The sequence below is a fragment of the Dermochelys coriacea genome, chromosome 13, assembly GCF_009764565.3.
Source record: "Dermochelys coriacea isolate rDerCor1 chromosome 13, rDerCor1.pri.v4, whole genome shotgun sequence".
Lineage (NCBI taxonomy): Eukaryota > Metazoa > Chordata > Testudines > Dermochelyidae > Dermochelys > Dermochelys coriacea.
The window spans coordinates 17,008,960-17,026,802 of record NC_050080.1 but is presented as its reverse complement, the minus strand read 5'-3'; the positions used below and the strand labels follow the sequence as shown (position 1 = coordinate 17,026,802).

At 41.2% G+C, this 17,843-nt stretch overlaps 1 protein-coding gene across 1 annotated transcript; it reads left to right on the top strand.

Moving 5' to 3' along the window:
- Nucleotides 1–5,321: 5,321 nt before the first annotated feature.
- On the top strand, nt 5,322–13,868 carry RNF114 (ring finger protein 114). The gene is made up of 6 exons (XM_038370147.2): nt 5,322–5,559; nt 7,336–7,486; nt 9,897–10,003; nt 10,764–10,878; nt 12,387–12,494; nt 12,890–13,868. The coding sequence occupies exons 1-6, from the start codon at nt 5,432–5,434 to the stop codon at nt 12,953–12,955; spliced, it is 675 nt and encodes a 224-aa protein (XP_038226075.1). The 5' UTR covers nt 5,322–5,431; the 3' UTR covers nt 12,956–13,868.
- Nucleotides 13,869–17,843: the final 3,975 nt, after the last annotated feature.

Genomic DNA, 17,843 nt, shown 5'->3' with positions numbered 1-17,843 from the left:
CTAGAAACATACTTTTAAATGAAAATTGAGATTTTCTTGTAATTACAAGAATCCAGCAGCTGAGGCTTTAGGAAATAAACATTAAATATTGTAAGACTTGTGATAAAACTGCAAGAGTTAGCAACATAGCATGATATATTTCTTGGGACACCCATAGCACTCCAGCAGAACTACTTAAAAAAAACCCACTTGTGGGGTGGCAACAGCAAACTGCACTACAGTGGAAGGAAGGGAAGCTTAGACAGGGTCACTGGTTTACTAGTCCTGCTTATAATCGGGATGGGAGGGGATTTTGAATGACCTCAGAGAGTCAGAACCTTGGTCTTACATCTCATCTGAAAGATATTAAGGCCACTTCCAGCAGCACAATTTTCTCCCTTTCTAAGGAAGGAGAAATTTGTTCCATCATAATCATAGCAAAAAATTAATTGTCCTTTTAAATAATGCAGGATGTGGCTACTCAGTCACAACAATGAAATCAATTGATAAATCATGATACAATTATTTTATAAAATGCTCTAATATCTGCTTGGTTTGAAAGCCATAAAATAAAAGCACCATTATCCTTTTCTAAAAAGGTCAATATTTCTTCCAGAGCAGCCTTGAAGGTAAATGAAGGGGAAAATAGCATTACATTTTGTTACTACAAGACACTCAAAACCATATGCAAGTAATAACATAATGAATAAAATGTGGACAACCTACAGCCTTGAGGCTAATGTCAAAAGCCAGGCAGATTCTGCCTGCCAACTACAATTACTTGCCCTCTGTTCCTTTAGCTATTTTTAAAAGTATTTGTTTGTTTTTAGTAACAGTCAATGTTCCCTCTAATTTTTTGACAGGCCATGTGTGCAAAAAATTCTGTGCAAATTGTTGTGCTTCTGTGCAAATTTTTGTGCATGTGGTGTTTCACCATGTGTGCGGGGTTTAGGATCTGTGTGCGCGCGCACACGTGCACAGCTTAGAGGGAACAGTGGTAACATGAACATTTACCTCTTGTTTCACTTAAGATCAGTCTGAAACTAACAAACTCCATTTCCTTTACATTCTGCTTGAATGGAGCTGATTTTAATGTCCAAGCCTGTTCACTTTTTCCGCTATTTGAACCATAATAGGCTTGTTCTACTAACAATGTTTAGATTCTAAGGCTGCTGCTGGTGAGTGCTAATGTGTGTGTTTTTCAGCTGAACAGAAGCTGAATGTTTTGCAAGACCAAGTCTGAATGTTTCTCAGGGTATGGCTACACTATAGTTGTTCTTTCTCTGCATCTTCAGTGCTTGTGTTCCACATACGGCAGGAGACTCCATCTGATAGAGCACTCAGTGAATTCAATTTTCAGGAGAACTATATCACTTTCAGCAGCAGCAGCAGCAGCAAGATGTTGGCAAAGTCTAAACTGTAAGACAAAGAGTCAGGCACCATAAGATAAGGGCTTGAATCTGACACAGTAAAACTTTTACAAGTGAATCCTTATTTTTCAGCTGATTCAGAAATTGAAACTCAGGATGAAATCTACCCAAGGATATGCATGTGCTGTTAATATGGGTGTTGTGAGCACAGTTCTGAGAAGAGAAGAGAAGAGAAGAGAAGAGAAGAGAAGAGAAGAGAAGAGAAGAGAAGAGAAGAGAAGAGAGATCTTCTGTTATTGGCAATGTATCCCTGGCTTCGATTTTCTAATTCTGCTAGTTAAGTGACAAGTGTCACTTGGCACATGAATGGAAACATTTGGCTTCACATATACAGTGTGTTTTCCTCCTGTATTTTTCCCTCTGTCTTCCTGATTTGCATTTCACACCACTCCTCTCTCTATAACTTCCTCCCAACCAAATGTTAATTCTGAAACATTCAAAGTTTTACTTAAATCTTGCATAGTGGGACAGTGTGTTAGGACAATATCTGCAAAATGCCCCATGAATAAATTGCGCTGCCCCTGCCCTTAGCACCATCCCTGCAGCTCCCAGCTAATTGGAGCTGTGGAGGTGGTGCTTGTGGGTGCAGGCAGTTCATGGAGACCTGCTGCTCCCCTCCCTCGCAGGGGTTGCAGAGATGTGCTAGCAGCCTGCCGCTTCCAGGAGTGGTGTGGGACCAGGTCAGGCAGGCAGCTTGCCTGAGCCCTGCTGCACCAGATCAAGCTCAGCTCCTTGACTGATTCGCCTGGAGCGGCACTCAGGCAAGCTCAGAGGGACTCGGAACCATTCATTCAGGATTGGAGGTGACTTTTAGTGGCCCTGCGATCACGATTGACTGGCAGAGGCTCCAGCATCGACCAGTCGATCACAATTGATGGGTTAGTGACCACTGATTTAAAGACTTTACGTTACAGAGAATCCACCATTTACATTAGTTTAAATCTGCAAGTGCCCTGTGCCCTGTGCTACACAGGAAGACAAAAATACCCCAGGGTGTTTGCCAATCTCATGTGGGGAAAAATTCCTTTCTGACCCCAAATATGACAATCAGTTAGATCCTTCACATGTGGGCAAGATTCACCAGCCAGAAACCTGGGAAAGAATTATCTGTAGTAACTCAGAATCCTCCCCATCTAGTGTCCCATCACTGGCTGTTGGAGATATTAGCTGCAGTCGTAGATCAGCTATATGCTGTTGTAGGCAGTCTCATCATACCATCCTCTACATAAACTTATCAAGCTCAGTCTTGAAGCTGGTTAGGTTGTTTGCCCCCACTGCTCCCCTTAAGCACAAAAGATTCACTGTACTGTATCAGACCATCGGTCTGTTAAAGTCTTGATCCTATATCGCACAGCTGAAGTGTTGCATATGTAAGTCTGATGAGTGGGAGCATAGGGGAACCCAGTTCTGCATTAATGGTATAACCCACTCACCTCCTGGGTATGGTGTTCTTTCCCATCTAGTGGCACCGAGACCACTTAGAGAGAGAGAGATTAATGAAAAAAGAAAAGAAGTACTTGTGGCACCTTAGAGACTAATAAATTTATTAGAGGATAAGCTTTTGTGAGCTACTGCTCACTTCATGAGTTTCCTCTACAGCCTTAGCTAACCGCCAGTTGGCTTTCAGCTCATGCGATAGAGGCTCATGCACTAAGCTCTAGAGGTCCCCAGTTTGATCCTGCCCACCGGGGTCTGTCAGCATTACAATGGCAGTGCTTCTGCATGGCTGACAAGTAACTCCTGACTAATAGAAAAATTAAGGCTCAGCAATCATATAACTAAATATTTCATTGGAGTGATAAAGGTGCTATTTAGGGCCACCTCTCTTCAGACATGGCCATTCTTCCCCTGGCATTAGCTTCTTTTTTACCCCGCTCTGTTGCCGTGGAGTAGATACGCAAGAGGCTTGACACTTATTATTTACTCATTCCACTTTGAGCCTGATCCAAAGCCCATTCAAGTCAGTGGGAATCCTTTCATTGACTTCACTGGGTTTTCAATGGCCCCCAGTGCTTAGTACTTGCACCCACACATAGCTTCTGCTCACACTTAACGGCAGTGCTGCAGCCTTATGCTCCGTGTTGCACAGTGAACAAGGATTTACAAGATCAAATTGTAAATCATAAGGTGACCTGCCACCAAATAGTGGCTAATACCTGCCATTTCAGGGGAATATGAAACCTGCTAATAACATACTTAGTCAGTTGTTCAATATTGTATATGGCATGACAGAGTTTAAAGAATTTAAGCCATGAGGCATGAGATTTGGCATTCCTATTTTAGCATTACAAATATTTCTGGCCATATTTTCTAGCCTGTTTTAAAGTCAAGATTTGGTTTCAGTCTTTGATCTCCTGATGCAGTGGACTCACCAGGCTAACTAGTCAATATGGGGGAGAAAGTAATGTTTTAAATTTACCTCCCCAGTGCATTGTCACCTGTTGACCTCCCCATAATATGGGATGGCATGAAGAGATGGGGCTGAGCTCCTTTCACTAAACCAGTCAAAATCTGAAGTATCTCAACCAAAGCCCCTTTTTCTTCTGCACCGTTTCCCCCCACTCTCTCAGATATGTGCAGTGTCAGGCTCTAACCATCTTCAGGGTCCATCTCCTGTATATTTCTTACACATTTCTAGTCCAGGCTGTTTCAGTAGAGGTGAAAGGGGTTCTCATGCTAATTAAAATAATCTTACATTTATATACTACCTGAATCCTAATTATTAATTAGTATTATTAGTCATGTTTATTACAATAGTATTTAAAGGTCAACCAAGAACGGGACCCCATTGTGCAAGGCACTGTACAGAGTAATGGATAGTCCCTGCCCTGAGGAGTTTACAATTGAAATAGACCAGACAGACAGAGTGGGGGAAGGGGTACACCACACAAGCTGAGTGAACAATGTGAGGGCAACAAACATGTTAGTGCCACTTTTGGGGGGGAGTGGAGATACTTAGGAAAGGCTAAGCTAAATGTGGAAAAGGAAGAGCAGAGGGAACGGGCAGGGGAGAAGACGTACGAGAGGCAAGTGTGGAGTAAAGCAGAGGTGAAAGGATTGTGAGGGAGAGGGTTACAGCAAAGAGCCAATCTGCACAGGGCAGAGAATGGCCACTCAAAACGAGGAAGTTCTCTGAATGTCTAGAGGTCTCTGATTTGGCTGCCAGCTGGAGTCTATGGCTCCATCCTTCTGGAGTTACCTTTCCCCCTAAGGCCACATGGGAGGAGGTGTGAGAGAAAAAACACCGCTTGGGTGCTAGTGCCTCCATAGTAAGTGCTGCATGAGCTGTACACACATAGAATCACTGAAATGCTGCCACATCTGTGGTGGAAGGTGGCAGCCAAAGGCTCATGTCACACCACATTCCCATTGAAGGAAGGAGAGAGCGGAAATTTTAGGTTTCAGAGTAGCAGCCGTGTTAGTCTGTATTCGCAAAAAAGAAAAGGAGTACTTGTGGCACCTTAGAGACTAACAGATTTATTTGAGCATAAGCTTTCGTGAGCTACAGCTCACTTCATAGGAAATTTTAGCTAATCTACCAATGGCTGGTTGCACCTATGCCATGTTGCATCCCTTTTCTCCATTCCCTGGCTGTGCTCCGCTGCCCCGGGCACCCCCTTGTGTGCCTGTGCCCATGCCTGGGTACTTCCCTGCCCACGGTCCACAACCAGACGTTCCTTTACTGGGGTCACCTCCTGCCCAGCTCTGACCCCTGGGCATGCCCCCTGCCCTGCTAGTCCTTCACCAGACTACCCACACCCTGCCCTGCCCAGGTCTCGCCGCGCCCCGGGGAGAAAAGCGCGTGACTGGGTGTGGGTGGATCTGAGGAAACTGGGCCCGCCCTGGGGCGTGGCTCGGGGGCGGGGGGGGCGTGGCTCGAAAAGGCCGCTGTGGCGCGCGTGCGCCTTAGGCCGCCGCCTGTGCCTACTCGGGTGGGCGTGGCGGAGGGCCGCCCCCTTTGGGCCGCCGTCGCGGCGCTGGGGCTGCTTTGCGGAAGTGTGCGGGCGGGCGGCCGGTGGAAGATGGCGGGGGTGGAGAGCAGCTCCCGGTACTCGGGGGGATCGGCGCTTCAGGACCTGCTGTCCCGCTTCACCTGCCCCGTCTGCTTGGAGGTGTTTGAGAGCCCGGTGCGGGCCCCCTGCGGCCACGTGTGAGCGGCCCCCCGGGGATGGCCTGGCGCGGGACGGGGGGAGGGTCTGGCACCCAGCGGGGGGCTCCGTGATGGCAGGGGTTGGGGCAGTGGCGGGGATCCGTGGGGAACGGGGGCCGAGAGTAAGGGGGGCCTAGGCGCGGGCCCTTGGAGGCTTTAGGAGGGAGCTCTCCTCAGTGCAGGGCCGCCTGTGCCCCCTAATCGCCCCAGCCCTGGGGAGAGGGTCTGAGCCCTGCCGGGGAAATGGGCCTGTGAACGGTGTAAGATCCCCGTGTAAAGCTTTCCTTGGGCTTTAACCCTCCCCCTGGAGCCTGTTAACCCGTACGGGGCAGCGGGGCCCAAACCACCGCTCGTTTAGTTGAGGGGGAGCTTTGCCCGCGTAAGGATTGAGAGATTGGGCCCTTAATGGGATCGCTTTCGAGCAGCTGGCAGAAAATCGGGCGGCCCCCATGGACAGCCGGGAGTGCGGGGCATTCCGAAGGCTAGAAAAGGCTGGAGAACCAGCGGGCAGCTTCCTGGAAACGGTACCTGGGAGGGAATAGAAACCGAAGCAGTTTGGTTGTAGGCAGTGTGCGCTGGCGAAGGGGAAGTGTTGAATTGATTAAGGAAGAGGTTCGGCCTTTTTCTTTTTGGGTGTATGAACTAATCTGCTGTGAAGTGGTGTGAGTCTTGTATGGAAACACTAAATTAAAATGTGGGTGATATGAGCTAAGGATAGAAGGGCTATGAGTGGGTTACTGACAGGATGGGTGGGGTAGGCAGAAATCGGATCTCTGGCTGTGACAAAAGTGAAACTTAATTACAGTTCTGTCTCTGCTGGGACAAGATGCCCTCCCTTCCAGTAAAATTCACAGGAGACAGCTTCTAACAGGAAATATGCCCTCAGGTTAACCACAATCCATTTATATACCTTTAAACACGGTTTTCCTTTTCTACACTAAGGGCAAAGTTGTGGTCAGAACTGTCAGTTAAAATATTCTAGTTAATGTTTTCTAACATGAGATTTTCTTAGCTGAAATGTACTGTAAGCTTTATGGCAGGGGTTCTCAAACTGGGGATCAGGACCCCTCATGGGGTCATGAGGTTATAGCCTCCACCCCAAACCCCGTTTTGGCTCCTGCATTTATAATGGTGTTAAGTACATTAAAAAGTGTTCTTAATTTATAAGGGGGGGAGGTTCGCACTCAGAGGCTTGCTATGTGAAAGGGGACACCAGTACAGAAGTCTGAGAACCACTACTTTATGGGGTCAAAGAGGGGAAGGAACAATATACATCCCCTTGGAGTTCTGGGGTCTGAAGAAAAGGGCTTTGCGGAGGTAGCTGAACCTCCTTCTTTCCCTGCATGCAACTAAGGGGAGTAGTTGGGCCATTTTTACAAGTTACATTTCAGATTACTATCACTGAAAGATCAAAAGAATAATTTTTCAGTTTGTTTACTTTGTGTTTGACAGCACTTTGTTTAGTCAGCTTCACTCTATAATCATTGGTTTGTGTGGGGTTTTGTGTTGGAAACAGTGAAGAGAAACTCTGAAAAGAGGAAAATGTGGCATAAACCACAAATTGGCAAGAGCATTCAGGGACATGACTTGAAACTGCTTTTAAATTGACTAGATTTGGCTGTCCCTTAGCATATCAACAGGTTGCTGTTTGTCAGTGGATGTTGTCACTTGTGATATGTCTTTCCTGTAGGGTAGGTCTGTGAGTATTTTTAATTGGAACAGTGCAAACATGTTGTGGAATATGCATTTTTACAAATCATATTTCTCCCATATTAGCTTTTGCACTCCATGCCTGCAGGAATGTCTGAAGCCTATTCAACCAGTTTGTGGAGTCTGCCGCAGTACTCTGTCTCCTGGCAGTAGAGCTCTGGACCTGGAAAAGCAAATTGAAATGACAGAAACCACTTGTGATGGCTGCAATAAAAAAGTATGAAAGCATGAAAAAAGGAAGTACATATATGGCTGAAATAGGCAAACATGGAAATACAATAGATGCACATCAGCTTTCTAGGGAATAAACTTTAATTGTGATAAATAATCCACATGGACTGCATGTAGGGTAACATTAAAAGGTTTCCCTTTCCCCTGCTCCTGCCTGCTGTTTTTTCATGAGAAGGTGGGTTTCAAGTAGAAATATACAGTTAACATGAAGCTGAAGATGCAACAGGCTACTGAGCTACATGCACTTCTGCAGGGGTAAATTCTGTTTTGTAAATACAGTACAAAGTGAAAACTGTGTTAAGGGGCAGACAGACTGGGTTCTTAATTTAAAATTTTCTAATAAAGAAAGGTATAACAGAATTTTATTCACTGTGTTTGGGGTAGTCACTTAAGACAAAACGGTCTACGGTTAGTATTTTCTATAGATGTGAAATTCTGTGTATGAAAAATACTTTAATTCGTTTTATTTCTAATGATAGGGAAGTAGTATTTCTTCCTCAGTGGAGTTACTAGTACTTCATGTGAACAATGCAGTTTAGGAATTATTGGACACCAGGTAGGGTTGCCAGTTTTGTCTGGACATATGCCTGGAAGTTTCCTCACCTGATACAGTCTTTATTAAAGATTAATCTTTAATTCCTGGAGATTCCAGGACAATCCTGGAGGATTGGCAACCCTAACACCAGGTGATGGGTCCTGTAAATAATAATAAACACTAATGAACTTTTGTTACTTTGTTACATGGCACAAAGAGTGAAACTTCTGCAGTTAATATAGTCCTACATCTAAATACTAAGTTAATTTCCTCAAGGTGAATCAAAGATTAAGCATTTAAAACTATTTAAGGGACATTGTCATGTTAAATATACTTTTTCTATCTATGGTTACTAAAAGTTCCCTCCCTATTAAATACAATTTGATTATTTTTTTAGTTTCTCATTTTTATGCTGTTTGCTTTTTGTATTTAATTTAGCTTAAGAACGTATAACAGCCCAATGACTTTCACTTCTGTTTCTGGTTGGTTTCATTTTTGTGCCCTGATGTTAGATTAGCGTCCTAGTGAACTAAAGTCATTCCCATTCTCTCTCTTGGCCCAATGACTGTTCTACTGTCTATAAATATTTAAACAGTTGTTGGACATAGAGAATGGGAACTACTCTCTAGTTCGGTGGTGCAGGCATCTACCTGTGAGTTGGGGAGATCCCAGGTACAGTTCCCCTGCTCCAATCACTCGTTATTTATCAATAGCGGAGCAACTTTGACAGGAGAGATTGAGGGAGCCCTACCTCAGAATACCACATAGCTCAGTGGTTAGTGTGTCCTCCTAAGAGGTGGGGCGACTCAATCCTTTCTTCTTCTCTGGCAGAGAGGGGGAATTAAACCTGGGTTTCCCACATGCCAGGCAAATGCTTTAGCCACTGGGCTAAAAGCTATTAGGCAGGTGAGCAGCAGCAGTACTACTACTGCCGAATGCCTGTCTTCCCCTTATTTATGGGCCCCTCTTGGGCTTTGGTGGGAGATGGGTGTCCAGACACCTAGAGGGAGGCAGCAGTGTACATGTCCTCAAGCAGAAACATAGGTGCTGAGAACTTTCCTTCTGAAAAACTTAAGTGCTTACAGAGATTTGTAGTTTTATGTATTGCAGTAGAACCAAAACTGGGACTTAGGTGCCTAAACACCTTTGTGGATCCCACCTTTCATAACTAATGTTTAAATATCTTTGCTCTTCACTTGATGATGCAGCTATTGATGTCTCACTGGTGTCAAGACCACACTTAAAACCACTTATTAGAATTAATAGAGACACTAGTGGTTTAACCTGGGTAAATATGTTAACCAGAACAACATAGCTAGCTGGACTTTGATTACTAAAGTTCTGTTTAGGAAAGAACCTTTGTCCTCTGCATTTCTTTGGCACTGTTAACATATCCCTGGCATAATACTCTGTGCGGTAGATTTTAGAGTATATCATCTGACCAGTAGCCTACTTCCACTTGATCCTGCTGTTGCAGGGAATAGTGAAGGGAAGATCTAGAAAACTGACTCAGTACAAAACAGATATAGTAGTTTTCTTCATCTAAAGAAAATATAAAATAAGAATTACAATGGTCAGGTAAACAAGCAGTCAGCTGTCCTGGGAAATAAAATGCATTGTGTCATTAACAGAAGAGTGTTATAGCTTCACTAACCTATAGTTTCTATTTATAGCTCTCTAATCTATTCTGCCCCATGTGCCAAAACATTTGGCTTTCGCTACTTCAGTCTCGTCTGAACATGAAGCTTCTTCCTATAGCAGATTGTTTCTAGATTCCACTGTTTATTTGCAATCCTTTTTTGAATTTTTAATTGAAAATAACCTTGCCTGATAACTGCCTGCCTCTCTTTCACTTACCTAGATGTACCTCTCAAAGATGCGTAGTCATGCAGCTTCTTGTTCAAAATACCAGAATTATATAATGGAAGGCGTTAAAGCTGTAACTAAAGAACCACCTCGTAACACCAGGTGACTATGCCTCTTGAAACATTCCTTTTTCAGATTGGTTAGAGGGATGCTGTTGGGTAACTGATGTCCAAAACTAAGGTTTTGAACGGTAGTGGTTTTAATTAAATTGGAAAAGTTTTCTTTTCTTTTTGTTTGTTTGTTTGGTTTTAAACGTTCCAGTGCATTGCACCTGTGTGCCAGCAAGTGAGATTGAAAGCAAAACAATATTAGCTCTTCACTTATTTTGCACAATATTTACTTTAATCCTCTGATACTGATGTTAACGAGGCCCTAATCCTGCAATTGAGTGCACAGGCATGCTGCTCCATTGACTTAAATTGCCCAAGCAGACTATTGCAGGATCAAGTCCTAGGTAAGGGAGGTAAGAAAACAACTGCACTGCTCTATTAATCTGCATTGTACCATATCTAGCACTTAATTGTTTGCTTTATTAAAGTGTTGCAAAATATAATGAAGAAGGCAACTTGAGGAATAGTGTATGTATACTTAGATATATCTAATATTTGTAGATGCTGAAGAATAAGTGTTATATAAAAGCTAATTGTATTAAAAATTGTATTGTTTAAGATGTCATCTGGTAACTAATAAAGAAAGTAGGTTCTTAAATTCAGTTTGCTTGCATAGTGTACACTAAGGGTTTAATTTCCAAGTAGTCTGTATTTCAAGTATCCTCTGTCAAATGACCTTGAATAGCCAGAGACACTCTGGATTTTAATTCACCTTTCTATTATATAATTTTTATTTATTATTTATTTTACAGGAATGTTCCAAATCGTTTTACCTTTCCTTGTCCTTACTGCAGTGAGAAAAACTTTGATCAGGAAGGACTAGTTGAACATTGCAAAAAATACCACAGCATGGATGCAAAACAAGTGGTAATATTTACAGTATCAAACTCAGTACAACAGTTTTGATGAGGAAATCTGGTTATTTGGTCTTAATGGTAAATCTCTCTTGGAAACTACCGAATCAGGGACCTTACACGTGCACAAGAGCATGTACTTGACTTTAAGCATTTGGGTACTCCTGTTGACTCCAGTGGGACTACTTATACAAATAAAATTAATTACTTGCATATTTGTTTGCAGGATTGGGGCCTAGCTGTTAAAAATCTGAACTTGGGTGTGACACGGGTGCACCCACTTTGAGCCATTCTTTCATATTTTAATTTTTTTCAAAGTATTACTGCCTCAAAATTAAAATAACCCCAAGCAATAGTAATTTAATAAACCAAACATCTGGAATAAAATACCAATTTAGATAATGTCAAAAACACACTTTTTTGAGGTGTGGGGGGAAGCCTGAGTCAGACAAACTGTCATAAAGACATTAAGGTGTCTTAGAATTAAAAAGTATTAACACATGCCTATAGATACTTTTATATCGTGTAAAAACTCAGTTTAAAAAAAAAAGTAATCTTAAACTGCCTGCATCTGCAGATTATTCAAAATGGCTCATGTAGAATGAAGTTTTATCATTACATTTTCTCTATACCAGAGGTGGGCAAACTACGGCCCGTGGGACCATCCTGCCCGGCCCCTGAGTCCCCGGCCTTTCCCCTGCTGTCCCCCCTCCCCCACAGTCTCGCCACACCACCAAAGCTCTGGCCTGCTGCTTCTACCTGCTTTAAACCATTCCCTACATCCTTAGTAAAAGAGTAGATCACTAATGTGTGATGTTAAAAATGTCTTGTAATTGATAAACTCTGTCTGCGGGTATGGCAGAAAGTAGAACAGAAACTGCAAAATTTACAGAAATTCAGCTCCAAGAATTAATAGCGCTTTCCTTTGTGCCAAGAGTGGCTCTGGTATCTTCAGGAAATGCCTCAAGTTTCTTAATTTAGAAAGGAATATTTTCTTTTTCCATGCAGACATGTATCTTCTGTAAGGGGATGATGGGGGAGGAAATATTTTTTTATTCTTGAAAAACGGAGGATGAAATACTTCTACAAAACAAGGAACTTTATTCAGTATTCTAACTATCAGTACATAGAGGCAGCTCAAAATTAGGAGTTAAATTCAGAAACCTAAAATCTGAATCAAAAGAATTCAATGAGGAACCAAATATTCTAGTGTTGGCAAAATGTTCTAAATTTGTTTCCTGTGACACATGAGTGTCTTATGAGGCTGTGTTTATAATCGCCACAAGCCTATCAAATCATTTTTTCCTTTCATTTATTTTACCATTCTTTGTTTTTTAAATCAGATATTTGGGGGGGGGGGTACATGACTGGATTTCAAGAGGCAAACCTAGATTCCAAGGACTGTTGTAATAAGAATGGTCTCCAAAGAAGTCTTTGGTTCTGAGGACATTCCCCATGAACTCAAATATAAATGCAATTCAGTATTCAGGTAAAATTTGTTTTCATGGCTTTTTCTCTAAGGTTTGCCCAATTTGTGCCTCAATGCCATGGGGAGATCCAAATTACAGGAGTGCTAACTTCATGGAACATCTTCAGCGGCGACATCAGTTTTCCTATGATACTTTTGTGGTATGTAATGAGTGCATACTGTTAAAATCTGTTTCTCCTGTAATATCTGTTGTGGCTTGGATTAGGTTTTTGAAGGTAGAAATGCCACTAATAGCTGTTTTAGGATACTCCTTAATCTTTGGATATAGCAAAATGGCAACTGTTACAATATTTTTCTTTATTGCATTAAAACTTAGTTTTTTTTCAACTGCTTCTGTGAAATCTGTTCCATCTAGATACAATCCTGACGGGGGCAACTCACCTCATTTTATGAGGTAGACAAATCATGTTAGGTAGCTTGTGGGCATTCTTTTTTTTAAAGTACCTACACTTTCTAAATGTTTGTTCTCATTAGTATCCTTGTTCAATTATTATGAAGTCAAGTTTCTAATGCACACTGCCTCTTTTGTCTTTAGGATTATGATGCTGATGAAGATGACATGATGGCACAGGTTTTACTACGTTCCTTAAGGGATCAGTGAACTAAGTGGGAGATAAACTGTATACCAACTTTCCATTAGGGGAAAATACACAGCATCCCTGACACCTGTCCCTTCTCATCCCAAGATGATTTCCGACATCTGAAAATAAATATGGAAGATTTTTGAAGAACTGCAGTTTCTTGGCTCCAGTACCTGATCTCTCCATACATTACTATGGATCTTGTCTATGTTAGTGGTCTCTTTGCTGCTGCTCATCCACTTCCGGGTAGTTCTCTTGCTTCCTTCACTCTAAAGGCTTGACTACACTTGAAACACTACAGTGGCATAGCTGCGCTGCTGTAGCGCTTCAGTGAAGATGCTGCCAACGCCAGCAGGAGGGGCTCTCCAGTCCATGTAGGTAATCCACCTCTCCGAGAGGCCGTAGCTAGATCAACAGAAGAGTTCTTCCATCAACCTAGTGTTGTCTATACTGAGGGTTAACTTAGCTTAACTAAATCACTGGGAGGTGTGCATTTTTCACATCCCTGAGTGACGTAGTTGGATTGAGCTAACTTTTTAGCGTAGACCAGGCCTTAGACCAGGTTTTTGCTTAAAACTTGTACTGGTGTGGCTATGTCAGTTAGAGGTGCGAAGAAACCCACACCCCGGATGGACATAGCTATATCTACAAAACTCCCAGTGTAGATGCTGCCATGCTGACATGAGTGCTTCTCTTGGCATAGAGGTGGTGGTGGTGTTCCTAAACTGGCAGAAAAACTTTGTTGATGTACACCGCATCTCCACTAGCGGTCTGTGCTGGTAAAGGCTCTCTAGCATAGAGACACAGCTTAAGTTTAGCCAGTTCTGTTCTTTATATTCCTTTCTGATTTCCTCAGATCCCATAAACACTATAAAGCTTCAAGAAGGAATGGCCTAAATTGACTTTTGAAGACTATCAAAAAAAAAAAAACAACAACAAAAAACAACAAAAAAACCCACTTGAAAATATATACTTCCTAAATGTTGATTGAGCATTGGAAGCCATTTTTGGTGAATGGAAACTCTGGTTTTGGATGCAACTGTCAGAAATTTGGTTTGCATTTTAAGATTACCTAATACAACTATGGATTACACTTCCTTTAACAGGGTTTATAATGCTGGTAGTCAGCCTAAAGGCTATACTTAATACATTGTAATAAGTAATAAAATATTACTAATACATTGCCTAAATGAGTCTTTAAATTATACACTAACAATTCTGTGCACCTGCATAAGAAACTGGTTCACCATATTTATTTAGTTCAGCAGCTGCATGTTACATACTAGCATAAATTTATAAATAACTGTATTCTGGTGACAAATTTCTAGCCTAGAAAGTACAACTCTGTATTAAAAAGATAGTTCTTACTATTAAAAAAAAAAAATACATGATGTATTTTTCTTTGTGATACGTCTAGTATTAATCAATCTTATGTGCTGTCTTGACATTTTTTTTATGTCTTCGGCATTGATTTTCTACAGTTTGAACCATTAAGCATTAAATGCAGCCTTTCGCTGACAGAGGAATTCAAAAGCAAAACACTTAACTTTTACCTCTGCTTTGTTTTTTAAACTCTAAAATGTTCCTATACATTTTCGGTTGTCCTGTACCTCAGGACAACCTGAGAGTAACAAATTGGATTAATAATATGTAGTGTTATACCCACTCTCTCTATGCTTTACAATTCTAACATGGTTTGAACACCTGAGCTTCATTTAAATTAGATTTTCAGGTGTCTTCTGAAAGATGTGATTTTAAACAGGTGAAGCTGTACTTAGAATATGGTCTTCATGTAATGTGAATATTCAGGTATAGTTTTGTGGCTGACAGGTGGAAAGCCAGGACACACAACTCAAATATGTTGTACCCCAAAGGTACGGTGCATTCCATTTAAAATATGTGACTGTAACATGCAAATCATAGTTTCTGTAATTAGTATTTCATATGTAGTGACACACTTGATTTATGATGTCCCTTCTGTTGATAGGTCAAGTGTAACGCTCCACCACTTCCCCATATCCATGGAGCCAAAAGCTTCATTACTCATGTCTGTTGGGGATGAGCTTCAATCTGATATGAAAGAAGACTAGCTGATTGTTATGTCCAATGGTAACTGTTGCACTAAAAAGTTCATTGTCTGAAACTGAAGTAAAACTGCACCAGGGTCTATGCTTTCAGAATTGACTGGATTTGCATACCTAACTTCAGCACACAGTTATAATTACCTGCACAAATTAGGCACCTAAATGCTTGTGCAATTCAGAACATGCAATTCTGAAAACTAGGGCCCAGAGTGTGTTTTATTGATGCATACCCCAGGGAATTATTTTTCTATAATTATCTATAGTTTAATCATCTTTAGAGTCTTCGTCAACTGGCTGTAACTTTGAGACCATGTATTGGTGACAATAGAATTCAGACATGTCATCTAATGACCTCTACTAGTGTGGTGGTTTATATTCAAGTGGCTCACTATTAATTCCATTAATGGCCGGCAGTTGATATTACCTTACTAGAAAATGCTTTTTGTTTTGGTTTAAACTTTTTTTAATTGGTAAGTTAGCACCTAGAAGCTTCAAATTACTGGTGTCCCATCATTAGCTAAGCCTCCCATCTCTACTGGGTCTTTCACTCACTTTTTTTAACTGTTCTAAATAGCGGTTTAAAGAGTTCCAGCTAAAATGGTTTTTTTGATGTTTGGCCTCATCCACACAGGCTGGGCAAGCTAAGTTTAAACCATTTTAAATTGAACTTGTTTTTAATATGACTTTGCTAATTTGGAACAGACCAGTAATCTGCTTGACTTGTGTGTTGAATTTTGAAAAGTTTCATACAGTGCTATGAAAATGTAAACTACTATGTATTTGAGATACTCTGCTCAGCAGAGATGTTAACATTTTTCAACACTTTTGGTTGGAGGCTCCTAATGTTGAATTATAGAATTTCTAGGTTCTGGCTAGAACCCAAAGTCTTGTAATACACTGACTGATTCCAGATTTCTGCTAGTATTTAAGTGCACTTCCATGTAATTCCGATAAAATGTTTCAGAAAGCATCTAAGCAATGAAATTGTCTTGTTCTGGCTTTTGAAGACAAGGTATAAATAAATTTCATATAATTTATAAAATGTTATCTTTATGTAAACTTTTGTAACTTCTCCATGGTTCCATATTGTTCTCTCAGCTCCTCCCTGAGGGAAAGCTGTGGCTGGCTCCATAACACATCACTGGGTCCAATAGAAATGCATGGATGCAAACACAAGAGACTACAGCTAGCTCTGTCTATGCAGAGATATTTTGTATAGGTTTTTAACATTGGCAGCAGCTATGCTGATTCTAAATGTTTTAAATGTAAGTGTATACCTAAATTGGTTTTAAAAAGTTGTCTGGTCAGCATGGTTCAGACTGAGCTGGAAGTAACTCTTATCTGATTGGGTTTTGTTTGGTGTATATTAGCTCTTAACCCTAGTGCAACTGCACTTGATATTAAAGGTGTGTACTAAGTTTTCTAGGGTAGACTAGGGCAAGTTGGTGTAGGAGGACCTTCCCATGGATCTTTATCGTATTCTGTAGCATTTTTGCATTTCTAGTTTGTAGTTCTTCTGGCTGTAAAGAATAACATGAATGCCTTTGTGTTATCTTGAGTCTAAAGCTAGACAGGCTAAAGTATGAGCTTTGTGTCCCTTCCCCTCTTTCAGTGAGATGGACTCTGAAGTCTAATTCAGACCATGTTGCTACCCTGTTAATGTGAGCAATTAAACTGGTCATATCCTCACTCTTCTTTTAGTTAAAAGAAAAGGAGTACTTGTGGCACCTTAGAGACTAACAAATTTATTAGAGCATAAGCTTTCGTGAGCTACAGCTCACTTCATCGGATGCATGTAGCTATAGCTCACGAAAGCTTATGCTCTAATAAATTTGTTAGTCTCTAAGGTGCCACAAGTACTCCTTTTCTTTTTGCGAATACAGACTAACACGGCTGCTACTCTGAAACCTTCTTTTAGTTGAAAGTTATATTCTACATCAAATCAGACTGTCAGTTTATTGTCAGAGGGGTTGTGTGTGGGTTTCAAATTCAGGAGAGGTGAGAAGTTGAGAGCAAGAAATGGTTTGGGTGCTCATGGAAAAATAGATGACCAACACTCTTCTAGTTTTGCATTTCAGCAGATAAATAGGAAATTGAACAATGCCTGGGCACCTGTTAACCTTAGAATAGCAGGATTTACAGGCATATAAAATATGGTAATAACTCAAACTGTATTCAGTACTTAATGTCACAAGTTGAGCAGTAATGTGAAATATGGTGTGCACAACTCAAACTTCAGTTCTTTACAAGTATTTAAGAACTATGGCAAAATATCTTTAAAATACCCATACCTGCTCCTTTAGCAGATAAACAGAGATGAAAATACAGATTGTTTTATCAGTACTTAATTACTCAAAGTAACCAATCCCTAGATGCTCACTTTACAGTGAGGTTGCGTTGGTGCTTTGTATAAACTTTGTTCATCCAGAGTGGTAGCCATGTCAGTCTGTATCAGCAAAAACAGTGAGGAGTCTTTGTGGCACCTTAGAGACTAACAAATTTATTAGTTGGGCAAATAAATTTGTTAGTCTCTAAGATGCCACAAGGACTCCTCGTTTTTGTTCATCCAGTGTTCAGAAACTCTGTATTAAAGATGGGCTTAGCCAACAAATTCTAGTTAGATTTCTTAACCAGGTGCAGTGTTTTCTGAATGAGTGTGAAGTACTCTGCCAGAGCATCTTTCAGCTCATTGTCAGCAGCTGGGCTTGAGCCATAGCATATCCAATGTGCTCCTTGTTGGTGTTTATAGTTCCAAAATAGGACAGATTAGATTAAGTCCCAATTTCTAGGACTGAGATGGCATTAAAGAGGAAACTTAGCAAGA

What these genes read in the sequence shown, in the direction of transcription:
- RNF114 (XM_038370147.2), top strand. Translation starts at nt 5,432, where the DNA reads ATGGCGGGGGTGGAGAGCAGCTCCCGGTACTCGGGGGGATCGGCGCTT. An exon ending in CGGGCCCCCTGCGGCCACGT is followed by an intron (nt 5,560 to 7,335) that starts GTGAGCGGCCCC and finishes CTCCCATATTAG; the next exon opens with CTTTTGCACTCCATGCCTGC. An exon ending in GTGATGGCTGCAATAAAAAA is followed by an intron (nt 7,487 to 9,896) that starts GTATGAAAGCAT and finishes TCACTTACCTAG; the next exon opens with ATGTACCTCTCAAAGATGCG.